This window comes from Geotrypetes seraphini, chromosome 7 (assembly GCF_902459505.1).
Source record: "Geotrypetes seraphini chromosome 7, aGeoSer1.1, whole genome shotgun sequence".
NCBI classification, from domain to species: Eukaryota; Metazoa; Chordata; class Amphibia; order Gymnophiona; family Dermophiidae; genus Geotrypetes; species Geotrypetes seraphini.
The window spans coordinates 988,903-1,008,744 of record NC_047090.1 but is presented as its reverse complement, the minus strand read 5'-3'; the positions used below and the strand labels follow the sequence as shown (position 1 = coordinate 1,008,744).

The 19,842-nt window shown below is 42.3% G+C and overlaps 1 protein-coding gene across 1 annotated transcript in view; it reads left to right on the top strand.

Moving 5' to 3' along the window:
* The window catches only part of UTP20 (UTP20 small subunit processome component), a 204,108-nt gene that overhangs the window by 29,505 nt on the left and 154,761 nt on the right, over positions 1 to 19,842 (top strand). The window contains exons 8-13 of the mRNA XM_033952529.1: positions 3,811 to 3,966; positions 5,460 to 5,606; positions 6,905 to 7,039; positions 10,424 to 10,501; positions 13,904 to 14,073; positions 19,362 to 19,517. Coding sequence (XP_033808420.1) covers positions 3,811 to 3,966; positions 5,460 to 5,606; positions 6,905 to 7,039; positions 10,424 to 10,501; positions 13,904 to 14,073; positions 19,362 to 19,517 — 842 coding nt within the window. The remainder of the gene's footprint in view (positions 1 to 3,810; positions 3,967 to 5,459; positions 5,607 to 6,904; positions 7,040 to 10,423; positions 10,502 to 13,903; positions 14,074 to 19,361; positions 19,518 to 19,842) is intronic.

Below are 19,842 nucleotides of genomic sequence, written 5' to 3'. Positions count from 1 at the left end.
TTTAATTAAGCGATTAATCAAATATAAATAAAACTTGAAACTCCCACTGGTCTAAGAAGGCGCATATGGCTGCCTAGGTCTGCCTAAGGGTACTTCCGGGCCAACCACACCCATGCCTAGCCTTAGGCAGGTTTGCGGGCCTCCCTAGACTCCTGGAGGTGCCCAGTGCTCTAACCACCACTAGTACTACTCTACTCCTAAATATGGCATGTCACGCAGGCTGTTTTTTTCACATATATAATAATGGTAAAGGTGGAAGCACTGCGGGCAGGATGTAACAGAGAGAGGTTGTGTGTGGAAAAAATGCTTCGTGCCTTGGTCTCTGTGTTAGTTCTGTTTATCTACACCCTTTCACTTTATCCATTTACTTTCAAAGCAAGGAATGTTTGGAATGAGGATTAGATAGACAGATTGATAAATTGGGCATCTGAGTTCAGGCTTTTATTTGTCTAAGACTTTTTTCCTGTCAGCACAGATGACAAGAAAACTCTTTAAATACTGTACATTAGGCTTTTTGTTCTTATGAACTCTGTTCCCTTCAGATGCAGTTTTCCAGACAAGACACCCAAAGGAGAAAATGTGTTGCCAATTACTTGCACTTTCTTACCACAGGAGATTTTTCTCATATGTCCCATGACATAAGTATTTTCTGGCAAAAGTACCTGGTATCCCAAGATCTCTTCAATGGCTCAAGCACTTGACACACATGTAGCATTAAAAACAGCTCACTGGCTTTCAATCCAACACAGAATGTCCTATAAATTAGCTCTTTTAAGGTTCAAAATTAGACTGTCAAAATTGCCAGCTTTCCTGGATAGGCTCCTTTTTCCATATTCTACACCTAGAACCCCAAGATCAACAAATCAACATCTTCTTACAATCCCTTCTTTAAGGTAATTAACACAAGGCGAAATGAAATATTTTCGGTTACAGCACCCCAGCAATGGAATCATTTACCTTCGAGAAGAATCAGTGTTGGAACAATTTAAAAGTTCACTAAAAAGCTTCCTCTTCATTGATGCTTTCGGGAATTAGCATAAAACCACTGATTTCTTTTGCTCTGCCATTATTGCGGTGATCTTGAAGAATAAGCATGTCTAGCTAACAGGGTCCCCCTCCCTTAATGTTATTTACCTTAATTGTTCTTTTCTTTTGAAATTGTAGTTCCCCACCTTTTCAAGTATGATGTCTATAGTTAGTCCATTGTATGTCTCTATATGATTAAATTTTTATGTACATCGCTTTGAATTTACTACACAAGCGTTTTTATCAAATTTTAATAAAACTTGAAACTAGAGAGGAGGAGGAGGGGCCTTGTGATTAGAGCAGGGGTTCTTTGCACAGTTCTTGGGATGTACCCACCAGCCAGGTTTTCCGGATAACCACAGTGAATATGCACGAGATGAATTTGCATGCATTATCTCTGGGATAAAGAATTCAAACAATTATTGCTCTTCACCTTTCTCATATCTGGAATTCAGAAGGCGTTTGAAGACTTATTTGTTTTCCAGATTTTGGGGTAATTAAATTTTTCATGATGAGTGTTTGGTTGCGGGTTTAGTGTAATCTTTTGTAAACCGCATAGATCTTCAAGGTAATGCGGTCTAGAAGTCAATTTTATGTTTATGCTTATGTATACAGATCTCTTTCATACATGTTCATTGTGGATATCTTGAAAACCTGACCGACTAGGTGTGTCCCGAGAAGTGGTTTGGTATAGAGCAGTGTCTCACAAACTTTTTGGCTGGCAGCACACTAAATCCAGTGCCCCGGCCGAAAGGCACCTGGAAGTGCACGGACATCAACGCGATGCGCATGATGTCATTGTGTCAGATTTATCACCTCAATGCGGCACACAGTTTGTGATGCACTGATATAGAGAGTGATGCGGAAACAAAAATTCCTCCCCGGAAACAAAAAATTTTTTCCCCTCAGAAACTGCAGCAAAGTGCACTTTGTAACTGTGTCCCCTCACTGTCCACATTTTTCATCTTTGTGTCCCCACAGTCTTAATTTTCTTCCCCGCATCTCCTCACTCAAAGCAGAAAGGAAGATTTTATGTTACGCTAGTCTAATCTAATACACCACCAATCTCCTCTGTAATTAGAATGCATCTGTTAAATGATTCTCTAAGAAAAATAAAGTCAATGCAGAGTCAGTGCTAGCAGAAATCATAGAAACATAGAATATGACGGCAGAAAAGGGCCATCGGCCCAACAAATCTGCCCACTCTAAGAACCCTCCCCCCTAAGCACTTCCTCGAAGTGAACCCACATGCTGATCCCATTTTTTCTTAAAATCGAGCACGTTGCTGGCCTCAATTACCTGAAGTGGAAGATTATTCCAACGATTAACCACCCTTTTGGTAAAGAAGTACTTCCTAGTGTCACCATGAAATCTCCCACCCTTGATTTTTAACGGATGCCCCCTTGTTGCCGTAGGTCCTATAAGGAAAAAGATGTCTTCTTCCACCTCAGTACGGCCAGTAACATATTTGAACGTCTCTATCAAGTTTCCCCTCTCTCTGCGTTTCTCGAGAGAGTATAGCTGCAACTTACCTAGAATTTCTTCATATGGGAGATCCTTGAGGCTTGAAACCATCCTAGTGGCCATTCGCTGAACCGACTCCATTCTCAGCACATCCGTTTGATAATGTGGCCTCCAAAACTGAACACAGTATTCCAGATGAGGTCTCACCATGGATCTGTACAATGGCATTATAATTTCGGGCTTCCGGCTGCAAAACTTCTACGGATGCAACCCAGCATTTGTCTAGCCTTGGATGATGCTTTCTCAACTTGATTGGCAGTCTTCATATCTTCACTGATGATTACTCCTTCCCATTCCATGGTCTGACATCTCTGCCTTCCTTCTCCCACCCCATCACATCCTACTGTCTGGCATCTGTCACCCCCCCCTCATAGTTGGTTTGGCATGTCTCTCGTTTTCTTTCCTCCCTTCAGGTCTGATATCTCTTCTCTCCTCTTCCATCTCTTCTTCCCCCTCATGCTCTGGCATCTCTCTCTTCTCTCCTTCCCTTCAATCTCTCCCTCCCTCTCTATGCTCTATCCTCTGGCATCTCTCCCTCTTTCTCCCATCCCCATAGTCTGGCATCTCTTCTTTTCTTCCCTTCCCTAGTCATCCTCTCCCCCCCCTAGTTTTGTGGCTTTCTCCCCTACACCTTCCTCCCCCCAATCGGGTTCATCATTTCTCTCTCGATATTGCAGGAAGAAAGCTCTGGCCTGGCTCCCGTGTTCTGTGTCTCTCTTCAAGCTTCGCCACAGAGTGGAAAGCTTCTGTGTCAACGACAGGTGGTAGGTGAGAATCACTGACACCACTGCTAAGGACCCATTCAGCTTGAAGAGAAATGCAGGACAGTGGGAGCGGAGCTGGTAAGCATGGGTACTCGGGGAGGGCTTCCCCATTACTGTGGAAAAGCCGTGATATTGGTTCCTGTTCCTGCAGCACTACCACAGCATGGTCCAGTATTCTCGGGGGATTTTTCAAAGTGCTTCCTGTTTCTGTGGTAACCATTCCTGTGTCAGTTTCTCTTGTTGAGAACCCCTGAGCTAGAGTAGTAGAGGATCAGAGAAATCAGGGCTCAAATCCTGCTTTCCTTGCTGACTCTCTTTATGATTGTTTGCAAATTACTTTACACCTTTGCCTCCATAATCCACTTAGATTACAAGTTCTTTAGCTAGGGACCTATCCTACCCTGAATATTGTTTCACCATACAGTAGAGCCACACTATGTACATTCAGTAACACTAAAATTAAGTATTGCTTCATAACTATTCCTCTCCCCCTTAGACTCTAACTTTAATCGTGCAAAAGCTGGGACCCATTACCGAAACTGAAGTGACATTACCTTGGGCTGTGGTTGGACAGGCTTTCAAACGCCTGGTGGAGGTGTCTGCATCCTATGTGTACAGGGAACACTTAGATCCACTTTTCAGATGTCTGCAAGTAAGTTTCCGATAACGAATGAAAAAATGTTATCACAAAATAAAACAAAGTTGAATTTTATTGGCTTAGGCATTATCTGACATTGCAATGAAATGCTTCCATGGCTCGCTCTTTCTGTGAAAGCTCTTTCATAATACGAGGGTCATTTCATAAATAATGCACACTATTTTTTTTAATTTTCATGTTTTAATTTTTTTTTTCAAGTATTTCTTTACAATCCTTCAATATAGTCTCCCTGCTTTGCAATGATCGAGTCCCAACATCCGGGAAGCTTCATTATTCCATCCAAGACACCGTTTTTGTTCAGTTGCCGAATGGCTCGGGTACCGGCGGAAGAAAGTTCTTCCAGAGATGCAAAACGATGTCCACGCATAGGTTGTTTCATCTTTGGAAAAAGGTCAAAGTCTGGTGGACTCATGTCTGGACTGTAGGGAGCATGAGGTAACACCTCCCAGCCATATTCATGTAGTTTTTCAATGATGACATTCTCTATATGCAGGCGAGCGTTATCGTGAAGAATGAGTGGCCCAGCCAAGAGCAACTGAGGTCGGGTTTGGTGCATTTTTCTGCGCATTGTTTACAATAAATCACGATGATACACTACTGTGACAGTTCTTCCACATGGAACTTTGTCTGTGATGATGATGCCTTCATGATCGTAAGCAAAAATCATCATTTATTTGACTTTGATTGAGCTCGTCAAAATTTTTTGGGCTGTGGGGAAGATGGAGCTCTCCACTCGTCATTGAAAAACTACGCGAATACGGCTAGGAGGTGTTACCTCATGTTCCTTACAGTCCAGACATGAGTCCACCAGACTTTGACCTTTTTCCAAAGATGAAACAACCTATGCGTGGGCATTGTTTTGCATCTCTAGAAGAGCTTTCTTCCGCCGGTGTCTTGGATGGAATAATGAAGCTTCCCAGACATTGGGACTCAGTCATTGCAATGCAGGGAGACTATATTGAAGGATTGTAAAGAAGTATTTGAAAAAAAACTAAATGTAAATTAAAAAAAGTGTGCATTATTTATGAAATGACCCTTGTATATCATGCTCAATAAAAGTGAATCTCATGTAAGTCAGAATAATTTTAGTTTTTTTAGAAAACCTTTTAAATTAGATTTTTATTATACAAACTAAAAGCACAGTTAAAAGTCTCCCAAGATCTGAAAGGCAATACATCCAACATAGTGAGCAATAGCTAATGCACACAAATAATGAGGTAAGGAAGTGGAAATAGAATCTTCCAAAGAACTATAATAAAACTGTCTTAGCACTGATTTTTATAACCCGTATCTCAAGCAGAATGGGCTGACCCATGCCTAATTTTCAATGTATAGTAGTTGGTACTTTAAAATATATTTCAGTGATTGTGAGAAACAGTTGACGATCAATATGTTGTTGCAAATTACCCCTCGGTAATAACCTTGCAGATGAGAAACGTATTAACTTCAGCCAATAACTTCTGCATTGCAAATTGGCTTTGTTTTAGGATTCGCTTCTAAATCTGCATGCCAAAATAACACCAAGCAACTGCTCCGAGTGCTCAGAACAGATTATAAGGCTTCTGGAAGCCTATTTGCTCCTTGTGGAGCAGTCGCAAGGATCAAAGATCTCTAGCCCTGAGGATGTCTGTCAGGTGAGCTTGGAACATTTCTTTCTAAAATGACAAATATAGGCTTCAGGAAAACAGTTTTCAAAGCCATTATGGTGGGTTTTATTAAATACCTTTTTTAGTTGTATGATCTGCTTTTTTTAAATGCAGTTTTTATGATGTTTTAAATTTGTTAAATAGTTTTTGTAATTTTGGGGATTTTGTCTTGCTCTGTTTTGTTTTTTGATTATGTATTGTAATTTTGGAACCTGCTTAGCATTGTTGGATTTGCAGGCTATAAATATTTTAAATAAATAAATACCCACGTGGCTTGGCTGGCAGAAACTTGCGGCCTCTTTTACAAAGCCACGCTGATGGCCCCGAAGCCCACAGAGATTTAAAGGGCTTCGGGGCCGTTGCTGCGACTTTTTTAAAAGAGGCAGTTGGTTCCCTCTAGTATCATCAAATGTGTGTGTGGTTCCACAGCACATGCGTTTCTAGGCGCCTTTTAGTGAGCACGCCCAGAAATGTGTTTAGACTGAAGTGTGAAAAAGCATGCCTAGATCGTATATTCAGGTTTATGTACATTACATTCTGAATAAAATCTCCCTGGAGATGAAGCAGGTGCAGGTTTCAAAGAGACATCTTATGAAGTGCAGAAAGAAGCTCTCTTTGGCATGATGCAAGTATCACAGCAAGCATTACCAGTACATTTGAGAGATGGACATCGTCATACTTCACATGCCATGCTTAGAAGTGAGGTTCATTCCTGTCATGGTGTGTGTAAAACTAACCCACTTGGAGAAATTGGGTCCCCCAAGTGAAAAACCTTAGTGCAAAGGAAATAATAGTTATTAAAGGCCCAAATTCTGTAACCAGCGCCTTAAGTTAGGCACCTATTTCGGAGGCGCCTGTCTAAAATTGAACAAGCTCAATTAAGCTTTTTAATCCGCATTGATTGGAACATAGGCACCTGTCAAGAAAGCGCAATTCTGTAATAAGGCGCCTCTAAAAATTTAGACGGTCTTAAAAAAAATAGGCCCTATGCATGTTAGGCGTGGGTGTGTCTACGTGTTAGGCGCCTTCTTACAGAATCCCTGCTCTTAAGCGTGCTTAAGCGCTCGCATGGGCGCCTAGAAATGGCCTTTTTATTCGGTGACCAAGTAGGTGCCGCTCAGCGCGATTCACTAAAGACCACCCAATTTTACTTGAACCGTGCCTAACTTTTGGGCGCTTCTTATAGAATTTACCCTTAAGCATCTGCATTTTGACAGTACCTCTAGTTGATAACATTTTAAAGAATGTAATACGGATTTTTTATTTTTCCAACATATATTTCTTAGACATTAACAAAGATGGTGCAGACCTCTGAGCTTTCCGCACCGTGTTGTGAGATCCTCCTCAAAGTGATTTCCTCGTTGCTTCTGAGTGAGCGAGTGTCTCTGCCTGGTGCAGTGTCCGAGGAAGTGGTGGCAAAGGTAATGCATTGCAGAGTTAAAGGAAACCATGTGCTTTTAAAACATTTTCACCAAAACAAAAATTCATTTTTAGTACCATATAACCACTTTCCTAACCCTTTCATTGGCAGATGGTGTGACAACGGCTGCTTTATGTAACTTGATGTTGCGCCGAGAGCAATCGCGCCAAGTAAAAGACATTTGGAGATTCAGATCTCCCATAAGAGCCATAGAAAGCACATGTTGCTTCTGAGCAACAATACCAAATAAAGGGTTAAAAGAAAATGGAGTCCATAGTCTGCTATTGAGAAAGACATGGGGGAAGCCACTGCTTGCCCTGGATCAGTAGCATGGAATGTTTGGGGTTCCAGAATCTTATGTTGCTCTTTGGGATTCCAGAATCTTGCTATTCTTTAGGATTCTGAATGGAATGTTGCTACTGTTTGGGGTTCCGGAATCTTATGTTGCTCTTTGGGATTCCAGAATCTTGCTATTCTTTAGGATTCTGAATGGAATGTTGCTACTGTTTGGGGTTCCGGAATCTTATGTTGCTCTTTGGGATTCCAGAATCTTGCTATTCTTTAGGATTCTGAATGGAATGTTGCTACTGTTTGGGGTTCCGGAATCTTATGTTGCTCTTTGGGATTCCAGAATCTTGCTATTCTTTAGGATTCTGAATGGAATGTTGCTACTCCTTGGGGTTCCGGAATCTTATGTTGCTCTTTGGGATTCCAGAATCTTGCTATTCTTTAGGATTCTGAATGGAATGTTGCTGCTCCTTGTGTTTTGGTCATGTACTAGTGACCTGGATTGGCCACCGTGAGAACAGGCTACCGGGCTTGATGGACCATTGGTCTGACCCAGTAAGGCTATTCTTATGTTCTTAACCATTCTCTAGGTACTATTACAAATACTAAGAAGCCAAATTCTAGAGTAATTAATGGGGGATGTTATAAGCAATAACAGATGATTAAGGGGGCTAGTTGCTAATGCATGTACTGGCAGCTCAACGAAAACAAAATGGGATCCAACGCATGCAGTTGTATGCAAAGTACCTCATTCTTATTCAAATTGCATTCAAGCTGAAACATCGCAGCTTAGTGACCTCTGCTGTAAATATCGAAATGCCAGATTCATTGTTTCCTGCAGCTAGTAATTAACCCTTGTTGGAATGTGTATTCTGGTGCACCCTTGCAGAATAAGGCTGATTTTATAAAGTTATTTTCACATGTATGTAAAATACTGGTGTGCACTTTTCCAGTAGGCATGAACAGGGGGGGAGTTTGGGCAGAGCATACACGGAGTTTGCAAGTACACATGTAGTTATAGGATATGCTAATTTATGCACAGATTTGAATAATCTAGGTGTGGATATTTAAATCCACTTAAGAGCAGATGTAAGTTAACTGAGCCTGCAAGGTAGACAGGATTTCTGCCGTCTACACTAGTATTTTATAGACAGAGATACATAAATGTCTTTAACAATAGCACCTGAAGAAGTGCCTACTTGACCTCATAAAGCAGGCTCCCTGTTATAAAATTACCCTTTTTAGGGGCAATTTTATAATGCACTTTTGTAGGCAAAAACAGGGGTATAAAAAGTACTTAGTGCTGACTTCTTTCTTCTATTACGTAATGTGCCTTTTTCCCCCCCCCCCCCCCCCCATTGCGCCATTCTTTTGGAATTCCCTTCCTTTACACATTTGTACCAAATCATCATTGAAGAAAACCTAGGTTTATAATCCTTCCTAGGGCGATTGTCCCTTTTTTATTTTTTAAATTCTTTTCAGTTGTCCTGTATCAGAATGTTTGGCTCTTGGTTGTAAATGGTATATTCTGTCCTATTAATGTATCATAGTTCTTTTCCTGCCTTTTTGTTTTATAATATTTTTTAGTTGTAAACCGCCTGGATCTTCTAGTTAGTCATGGCTTCTATAGCTTAATAAAACTTGCTATACCATTCCCAGGGGGCAGAGGTTGAGCAGAGCTGGAGCAGAATTTTTGGATTTAATGCCCAAAACTGAACTCGGGGCAAATTACAGTCCATTCCACAATTATTTTCCTGCCCAAAAAGGCTCACAATGTACAGGAGACAATTGAAGGTGAAGTGACTTACCAAGGACAGTGGGATTAGCAGGATTTGAACCCTGGCTTCCCTGGTTCATAGCTTGCTTCTCTATAGCCACTAGATATTGCTCCATTTTGTTGTAAAATACACATGCAAGCTAAGATGTACCTAATTTGTTTTTCTTTAAATTTTGCAGAGGTTTTTATTACATAGTAGATGATGGCACATAAAGACCCAAATGGTCTATCCAGTCTGCCCAACCTGATTCAATTTAAATTTTTTCTTCTTAGCTGTTTCTGGTCAAGAATCCAAATTTCTACCTGGTACTGTGCCTGGGTTCCAACTGCCGAAATCTCCTTCAAAACCTACTCCAGCCCATCTACACCCTCCCAGCCATTGAAGCCCTCTCCAGCCCATCCTCCCCCAAACGGCCATATACAGACACAGACCGTGCAAGTCTGCCCAGTACTGGCCTTAGTTCAATATTTAATATTATTTTTCTGATTCTAGATCCTCTGCGTTCATCCCATGCTTCTTTGAACTCAGTCTCAGTTTTCCTCTCCACCACCTCTCTCGGGAGCGCATTCCAGGCATCCACTACCCTCTCCGTAAAGTAGAACTTCCTAACATTGCTCTTGAATCTACCACCCCTCAACCTCAAATTATGTCCTCTGGTTTTACCATTTTCCTTTCTCTGGAAAAGATTTTATTCTACGTTAATACCCTTCAAGTATTTGAACGTCTGAATCATATCTCCCCTGTCCCTCCTTTCCTCTAGGGCAGGGATCTCAAAGTCCCTCCTTGAGGGCCGCAATCCAGTTGGGTTTTCAGGATTTCCCCAATGAATATGTATTGAAAGCAGTACATGCACATAGATCTCATGCATATTCATTGGGGAAATCCTGAAAACCTGACTGGATTGCGGCCCTCAAGGAGGGACTTTGAGAACCCTGCTCTAGGGTAGACATATTCAGGGCTTCCAGTCTCTCCTCATAGGGAATTTTTTCTGGTCCCATTTTGCTGTCTGGATAGAGCTTGAGGGATCCTCTTTGGGGTCCTACTGACCTCGAGTGTGCCACACTCGAAATGGTCATTTCCCCAACCTCCCCAGGTTTTCTGTGTTTAGAAAAATTATATTACAAGATGTTCCATCTTCCAGGTCATTTATAAAAATATTGAAGAAAATGGGACCCTCTTATGTTAGCCCCAATGCCCTGTTAGAAAGTTACGCTCTACTAGACTTTGATACAGGTATTTAAGTCTACTTCCAAATTTTATATAATTCACAGATATTGCAATTTGCTTTTAAAGTTTATGTTCAGATCTTTGTGTTACAGGTTCTCAAAAGCGGCTTTGACAGGCATTTACTTTTGAATTTTACTGAAAAGATGTTTACCATGAAGCAGTTTGAACAAGTAAGTGAAGTGCAAGTAAATATTTGTGTAACAGGGTGGAAATGAGTGACTATCAGATTTTCTGTTGCCCTGGGACATAGGCATGCAGCATGCCTCTGGACATCATGTAAGTCACTGTTAAAAAAAAGAAAAAACAAAAAAAGTAGACGCAGGATTCTGACATCTAGACGGTATACAGTGTTAAAATGAGAAAACAGCAAAATCAGTACATCAAACAATTAAACCAAGTAAAATAAAATCAGAAAAACAACATGCAAAAATTAAAAGAAAAGAAAAGAAATACAAACACTACTATTCAAAAAACATATTTGGTTAACCTAACCTAACACGAATCCCATCATGCTGGAATCTTCTTCTCTATGTCACAAAATAACCTGAAACCTCACTATGTAACTTGAAACCAATGTAACTTCCTGGAAATGCCCAGTTATCTTCCAGTGTAATCCGCTTAGAACCGGAATAGAAATCTGTAATGTAAAATAGTTACAGTTTATAAAACCATAAAAAAGTGCATAAGGAAGGGATTTAGCAATCTGTCAGAGCCAAAACTGATATATAATCATAAGTCCAAATTAGGTTCAGAATGATAAATACCCTTCTAGAGTAAGGGTCTTAATGATTTTGCTTGTTAATGTTTCATTACAGGCAGTAGCCGGGGTGGGCAAGTCTGGTCCTCTAGAGCAGTGATTCCCAACCCTGTCCTGGAGGACCACCAGGCCAATCGGGTTTTCAGGCTAGCCCTAATGAATATGCATGAGAGAGATTTGCATATGATGGAAGTGATAGGCATGCAAATTTGCTTCATGCATATTCATTAGGGCTAGCCTGAAAACCCAATTGGCCTGGTGTTCCTCCAGGACAGGGTTGGGAACCACTGCTCTAGAGTTACCACTGCTCAAGTTTTCAGGATATCCATAATGAATTTGCCTAAGATATACTGGCTCAATAGTTTCTCATATGTATTTATTAGGAGTGTCCTTAAAAACCTGACAGATTGGTTGTTCTCAGAGGCTGAGGCTGCTCATTCCTGGCTTCATTGTTACTATAAAAACCAAATCGCATTTTAATAGGTATAACTGGACCAGGAAATGACAGTGTTGCGGTCAAGGCGGATTACTGCAATTCAGTGTACAGTATCTCTCCGAGATTCTCAGAGATCTCCGAGAATCTCGGAGAGAGGGAGAACTAGAAGGTCTTGAGCATGCGCAGATGCTCAAGGCCCAGCAAGAGGCAGGAACTTCTTTCAGCGGCACCGGCACGCTGCATGCCGGTGCCAGATGGGGGGCTAGATTGATAGAAAAGCATGGAAAGGGAAATTTATAAATACATTCATAATAAAATTAGTGTAAAGTATTGCTTGCTTTGTTAGATTAGATTAGATGCTTTATTTACATAAGAAATTATTTTATACCGTTCTCCCAGGAGAGCTCAGAATGGTTTACATGAATTTATTCAGGTACTCAAGCATTTTTCCCTGTCTGTCCTGGTAGGCTCACCTGGGGCATTGGGGGTTTTAAGTGACTTGCCCAGGGTCACAAGGAGCAGTGTGGGTTTGAACCCACAACCTCAGGGTACTGAGGCTGTAGCTTTAACCACTGCGCCACACTTTCAGGGTGAATCAACAATAGGATTAGAAAAGAAAGGGAAAGAGTGGATGTTCTAGTCAGAGATTTCATGGAAGGTGAGCGTGTTTTTCCAGAGTCATAAATCTACAGAGCATAATCCAGCAGATCATAACGGGATTGGGGGTGGGGGGGGGGGGGGCTTTAAATTGCAAAACTTGTTTAACTTGGTATCTCTATCTACTGTTTGTTTCCCCACGTGGTGGTTGTTTTTGCTCACTGTGGAGGTTGCCCATGCTTATCCCCCTCTTTTACAAAAGTGCGCTAAGCACTAATGCGTGCATGTTATCCTATGGACGTGTTAGCGGTTAGCGCACGCTAAAACGCTTAGTGCGCCTTTGTAAAAGAGGGCCTTGTTGTACTTATGTTGCCTTATTTGTAAGCTGCTTCAGGTTGTCCTAAATAAAGTTAAAAAAAAATAAAAATCACTTCTATCTTCTAGTTAATCATTGCTACACGTTTTGGTTCTGATTTTCAAGGAGTCAGGAGATATTTATTCACGTGCATTTCCACAAATATGTCTTTACTATCTTATTACCCTGTTGCTTTCTTATCTGTGATACCTCCACCCACTCGTGTATATTAAGCTGGAGAAATGGAGATCTCACTTAATAATAATAATAATAATAATTTATTTCTTGTATACCGCTATACCGTGAGGTTCAAAGCGGTTTACAGTAAATATGCAATATATACCATAAATATGCAATAAAAATTTAAATAAATGAAAAAAGGTACTTAGAAATTCCCTAACTGTCCCGAACGCTCACAATCTAGCTAAAGTACCCAAGAAAAATAATTGTTAGAAAAAGCAGATAGAATAGATAAAGACACAGATACAATATATCAGAGATTATTTCTGGATATGCTACATAGGAAATTATTTCTGATTACATTTCATAACATAATAAATTACATTTCATGTGAAAATTAATTCTGGTTACATTGCATAAAAGCTTATCTGATTTTCATAAAATGTTAAGTAGAAGGTTATAGTGATATGGATTCCTTTGTAGGATCAAGTATAGGAATCCCAGCCATCAACACCTAGTCAGGGTCAGATGCAGTCATACCGAATACCATAAGGTGTTGAAGATTGTTCTTGTGATATTTGGGTGATACTGAAGGAGATGAGACTCAATTATTAGACAGAAATCCAGGATAGCTGCAAGTGAAGGCTTCATATTAACCTGATTCTGAATGAGCCAAAAGCTCAAAATAGGAGGGAATTGAACTGTTAGGCAACCAAAGGAAAAGAAAATCAATATAATAATATTGAAACAGTAGATTCTCAGTTAACCGGCACCCATGGGGATTGATAGATGCTGGATAAATGTAGTTTCTAGTTGCTATTAAAAATAGGCCTATGCCATACCATAAACTACTGGACATGTGGTAGGCAAAGTGTGGGCATACTTAGGTGTGGTGTGCCAAGTTTACACTTAAATTTCTGCCAGAAATTGATTTTATTTTCATTTTTGTTCAAAGTATTACAGTATTCCTTAGACTTTTTTTCTGGTTGCTTGAGAGTTCTGGTTAATTGAGGTCCAGTTAACAGAGAATCTACTGCATACAAGATGATAGAGCAGCATTTCTGATGTGTTATAATATATCCTCCATTGTCATGTATTCATTTGTTCATATTGGCAATCAGTTAAGGGAAACCACTGGTTTATGCAGTTAATCCTTTGACCTTCTAAGTGCTTTGAAAATGCAGCAATCTCGTTAAAAATTAGTAATCACAAGAAAGCTGGGTAAATGTCACTTCTTATTATTTCAGCATTTTCTTCCAAGCTTCCTCCAGTACATAGAGCACTTTTTCACGGGAGAAAGTAGTATGTGCAAAGAAGATGCCTTAGCCATCCTAGCAAAGCTTATTCTAAACAAGGCTGAACCGCCCAGTGTTGCTTCGATGGCTCTTGAGAAGTATCCTCTTCTCTTCAAAAAGCAGTAAGTTGATGATGGTCCTGTAGCTTTACATTTATAGGTGACTAGTCTTTAAGCCCGTTACATTAACCGGTGCTAGAATAGATGTGTGTTTGTATCTTTCTTTCTCTCTCTCTCCCTCCTTGGCCGTTTTCTGTCTGTCTGTCTTTCTTTCTTTCTGTCTCTCTCTCCTTGGTAGCTGTCTGTGTCTTTCTTTCTTTCTATCTCTCTCTCCTTGGCCACTGTCTGTCTGTCTTTCTTTCTTTCTGTCTCTCTCTCCTTGGTAGCTGTCTGTGTCTTTCTTTCTTTCTGTCTCTCCTTGGCCACTGTCTGTCTGTCCTTTCTTTCTTTCTGTCTCTCTCTTTCCTTGGCTGTCCACCACCACCCCTTGCCTGCTCCCCCTGTCCAGCAGTAGCCCTTCTCCCTTCCTTTAACCTCCCCCGTGTCCAGCAGCACCCCTTTCATGCAAACCCTGTCCAGCAGCAGCCCTTCTCCCTTCGTTTTACCTCCCCCCTGTCCAGCAGCCCTTGTCCCTTCCTTTTACCTCCATCCTGTCCAGCAGCACCTCTTCCTTGCTCCCTAATACCTGCTCCCAAACTGCCGTTCCTACCTTCCCGGTTTCCTGGTCTCTTCTGACCCACCGGCACGAACCCCTGCTGCCGCTGCTGTCTGTCAATGTCCCTGCCCACTGCCTGTCTGTTTATCGTGCCCCTTCTCCCACCTACCTTTTTTTTAATCACATTTATACAGTGAAGGGAAACTGGCGCACAGTAATCGTCGCAAAATAGAGGAAACCGCCACACGCGCACTCGTACCAAACTGTCATGTGCGTACGCGCTGAATGTGCCGAGCACACGCCGCACGCTTTAACATTTCTCTGCCGGCCACAGAGTTATGGATCATGGAGGCAGGGATCACGCAGGTTGGAGTGCGCATGCGCGCTTAGGGTTTTATTATTAGTGATGAAGAACAAGTTCTAGAAACTTCTAAAAGCAATACCTCTTTAGCTTAGGGTGTTTCATCCCTTTACCTTTTGTTCTTTTCCTTATGATATTTTAAACCTTTCTGCCCTTGTCCGCCTATTGGTTTCCAGTCTGTTAACTAGTTTTCATACATATGACATTCGATGCAGTAGACTGGGTAGCTCCGCTGGGTTCCTATAGCCTCCATTCCTTTCTCCTTGCTCCTATGGTCCCTCGGTGGTTGAGAGTGGTGCCCGGCATGCAGCTAGCTGAAAGAGTAGAAAGAGAAAGAAGAATGAGGAGAGAAGAAGTACCTTGAGTTTTGGGGTTTTTTTGAGTTAGAAGTTAAAAAGTTTCTGCTGGGCTGCCTTGGCTCCTGGCTCCTTCCAAGGCTCCTTCGCAAAGGCGCTCTTGCGCGCCGAACGGCCGCACGCCATTGGCTCCCTTCCTTTTAAGGGGGAGCCCGGGCGCTGAGACGACCTCTGACACGCTGGGGTGGGCGGAGCTTCCTCTCGCCGCTACCCCTCTGCCTCTGCCTTGCTTCGCCCGGATTCCTTCCTCCCCTCTGCCTCCCAGTCCACTCTGCTTAGAAAAGCTGAAAGCTTAAAAAAAAAAGAAGAACCAGCACCCGCAGAGTTCTGCCTCGTGCCCCGGCTCCCTTCCTTTTTTTATTATAAATCTAATTTAAAAAAGAAAGAAAGAAATAGTTGTGCATTTGGGCTACAAAAACCTGAGGGAATAGTGCAGTTTGGGGGATGAAGAACTTTTGTGCACAAAAGAGGAGCGGGACTTGGGTGGCCAAACAGGTAGAAAAGGTGATGGCGAAAACTAGAAGGATGCTTGAATGCCTAGGAAGAGGAATGTCCAGTAGGAAAAAGGATGTAACGATTCTCGGAGCCAGCGCAAGCAGTGGGGAGGGGATCCTGCTTGCTGCCAGTGAAGACCTGAAGTAGTGGGAGGGGGAGTGCATCTAAGAGATTCACCCCTCCATCACTGGGGCTCTATCCCCCCTTATTATTCCACTGCTTTTACAGATGGCATATTTATTTATATAAATTGCCTTCCCAAATCCAAAGTTTCAGTCAATGCAGTCTGCCATGTAAAATGGCATCTAACCCTTCTAACACGATTACCCTAGTGTAAAAGGAAGTGCTTCTGTTTCTGTGCATCTACTTTTTATGCTTGTGTACCTCCACATAATTTTATAATAGTCATTTTCAATATCAAGTTTCTATTTAAATTTTATAAAACGCTTATATAAAAAATTTTCTAAGCAGTTTACAATATAAAATATACATTTAAAACATATAAATTACAGATACACACCTAGACATACTTGAGGGTGAGGAAAAAAGGTGGACCTACAATTTGTCAAGCAAAGCACATAGATAGTGAAAAACATTAGGGAGGGAATTAAGAACTGCCTAAGGAAATGAGTTTTAACTAAATGTAACCGAGCAATGAATGTGAAAAGAAGAGTAGGTCTTACAGAATAGACGTATTATTTTTCAAAAGCATCTATATAGAGAAAACTTTTGGGTGAACCTTTGAATTTCTCTAATATGGTTTCTTCTCTGAGGTGGATCGGTAAATAGGTCCATAGTTGAGGAGCAGTAATCGAGAAGATTGCTGCCCACCTCGTGTTTATGATTTTTAGTGAAGGAATAGATAAGAAGTGTTGGCTGGTAGATCTGAGTGACTTTGGAATTGTGTGTGGGATTAAAAGTTTAAGAATGCAGGAAGTTTGGAAGTTGAGTAAACTGTTGGCTGGAAACCTCATCTTTTGCTCCTGGTAGAATTCTGCGTAACTACGCAGTGAAAAATTTGCGCAGAATTCCCCATCCGTGCAGAATTCTGCGCAAATCTTCCATTCTGCCCCTTTCCTCATCCCCTCCTTCTCCCCCGCATGGATCTGGCCTCTCTCCCTGTGATTGACCTCCTTGCCCCTTGAGATCAGACATACTTGCGGGCTTCCCAAGGAAGCAACAGTAGCGGCAGCGGCACCGCTGTGAATGGGCTGCTTTCAGCCTGCCCCGCCAGGGCCTATTCTCTGCTGCATCACTTCCTGTAGATAGATGAAGCAGCAGAGGGAAGGCCCTGGCAGAGCCGGCCACAAGCAGCCCATTCACAGCACTGCCTCTGTCAACCAGCTGCAGATGCTGCTTTGGGAAGCATGCATGTATGTCCAATCTCAAGGTGGGGGTTCGGTCAGAGAGAAGCCAGACCCATGTGGGGAGGAGGGGATGGGCACATGGATGCTGGACCACAGTTTGGAGGGGAGGAAGGAGTGAACATGGCCTGTGGTGGAGGAGAGAGGAGGGAACATGGATGCTGGACTGCAAGTAGAGGGGGTTGGGAGGGGACATAGATCCTGGATTGCAGGTAGTTGGGTGGGAGGGGGGAGGAGAGAGGATGGAACATGGATCCTGGACTGCAAGTGGGGGGGAGGAAGATGAGGGGACATGATAGAACTGCAAAGAGAGAAGGAGAAGGGAGGGGACATGGATGCTGGGTGATATGATAGAGACCTTCAAGATCATGAGGGGCATAGAGAGGGTGGATAGGGACAGATTCTTCAGGCTGAAGGGGACAACAGGTACGAGGGGGCATTCGGAGAAACTGAAGGGAGATAGGTTCAAAACGAATGCAAGGAAGTTTTTTTTCACCCAAAGGGTCGTGGACACTTGGAATGCGCTACCAGAGGACGTGATTGGGCAGAGTACGGTACAAGGATTCAAACAGAGACTGGACGGATTCCTGAGGGATAAAGGGATCGTGGGATACTGAGAAAGCTAACCAGAAAATAAGTATAGAAACCCGACCAGGTCGTGCATGTGCAATACCGGAGGGCTAGGACTTTGATGGGAAGATAGGACGCAATAGGAAACCAAGGTGGCATGGGGGCCCCTTCTGGTGATTTGGACAGGTCGTGACCTGTTTGGGCCGCCGCGGGAGCGGACTGCTGGGCAGGATGGACCTATGGTCTGACCCGGCGGAGGCACTGCTTATGTTCTTATGTTCTTATAAGTAGAGGGAAAGGGGGTAAGAAGGAAACCCAGGCCAGAAAGGGGGGTGAGAAGGAAAAGATTCTTTACCATAGAGAGAGGGGGAGAGAGATGCCAGACCATGGGGAGTAGGGAAAGGATTCAGAGTGTAAGCCCGAGAGGTGGTGGAAGGGGTGAGGGGATATAGATGCTCGACCTTCAAGTGGGGGTGGGGGATGGAAGAGGAAGAGAGACTTACCAAAAGCAGAAAGGGGATGGGAAGGAGGGAAGAGATTCTTAGCCAGTGGAGAGAGGGAGAGAGAGATGCCAGACCGTGGACCAAGGAGGGGATTCAGGGTGCAAGTGAGAGAGGGGTGAGATTTAGAGGGACTTGGAGTAAGAAAGGAAACTCAGGAGGCTGGAACCTGAGACAGGAGAAGGCAGAAAGAAATTTCAGGCCTTGGGAATTCTACGCATAGCACTACAAATAAACTTTGCAGAATTTTGAAATATTATGCGCAGAATTTTCAAATATTTTGCGCAGAATTCAGTCAGGAGTAATGTTCTTTACCTGGGCTTCAAAATAGTAGGAGCAAGCTCAGAAAGCAATAGCCAGGGATTTCAAAATGCTTCATGGTGCTGACTTTGTACCCAACACACTGGCGGGTTTTTTAACGACGGACCCATACTATTTTAGCACAGGTCCTATTTTATGCATTGAGTCCTAGTTACTGATAACTGGGGTTAATAGCCCATGTTGATAACTACCCCCTTATTGAAAGAAAAGAAAAATGTCTCTACAAATGAAAATCATTGTTATATGTGAACCAATTACAGTGAAACCTTGGTTTATGAGCATAATTCATTCCAGAAGCATGCTCGTAAACCAAAGTGCTCGTATATCAAAGCGAGTTTCCCCATAGAAAGTAAGGGAAACTCATGAATCATTCCACATCCCAAAAAGACCTCCACCCTTGAGGCCACTGGCATGCTTCCACCCCACCCCCACGAACCGGCATCGCCCGCCCAAACACTTACTACTATTGGGCATCGGCACACAGCACCAACCCACAGGACGTGCCGGTGCCCAAAGAGCCTGCCACCTGCTGGTGATCTCTGCTGAGCCTTGAGCATCTGCGCATGCTCAAGGCCTTCTGGCTCCCGCTCTCTCTGAGATTCTAATGAGATTCCATAGACACCCACATTTAACTCTCTTCCTAAATGCTACTGAATATTTTCCTCGTATGTTCCACCTCTGACTTTTCCCTCCTCTTCACATTAGTGCTTTCTAACAACACTTTGCTCTGTTTTGCCTAACATAAAACAAAAGTAAAAACCACATATGATATTTTTTTTCCCCCCAAAGACTCAAAACAGACCATCACAAAGGTGAAAGAAAGAGAGAAAATGAAGCCCATCCTGTGTTGGATTATATATTATCTTTGGTTCAGTTAGGAGAAAATGGCGAGAATACTGGTCTGTCCCAACTGTGGGCTGCTTGTATAATTCTTCCCCACGTGAGGTAAGAAAATGAATATTTGGTTCAATTCTTATGTGGAACTGTATGAGAAACCTTTATTACACTCACAAGTCTATATCGTCTCATTTAAAATTTATTTATTGAGAAGCAGAAACCTATTGCAGTTAATAATTGTTGAAAATGTCTCTTAATGCATTAAGGAAGCAAATAATCATGGTTTTCAGGTTGTCCATAGTGAATCTACATGAATTATATGCATACAGTGACATTGACCTCAAAAGCAGGTTGTCTTACTGGCATTTATTTGGTTATCTGGTAGTCCCGAAATTGAGATTTCCTTGTGATGTGGTCAGTCACAAAAAATGAC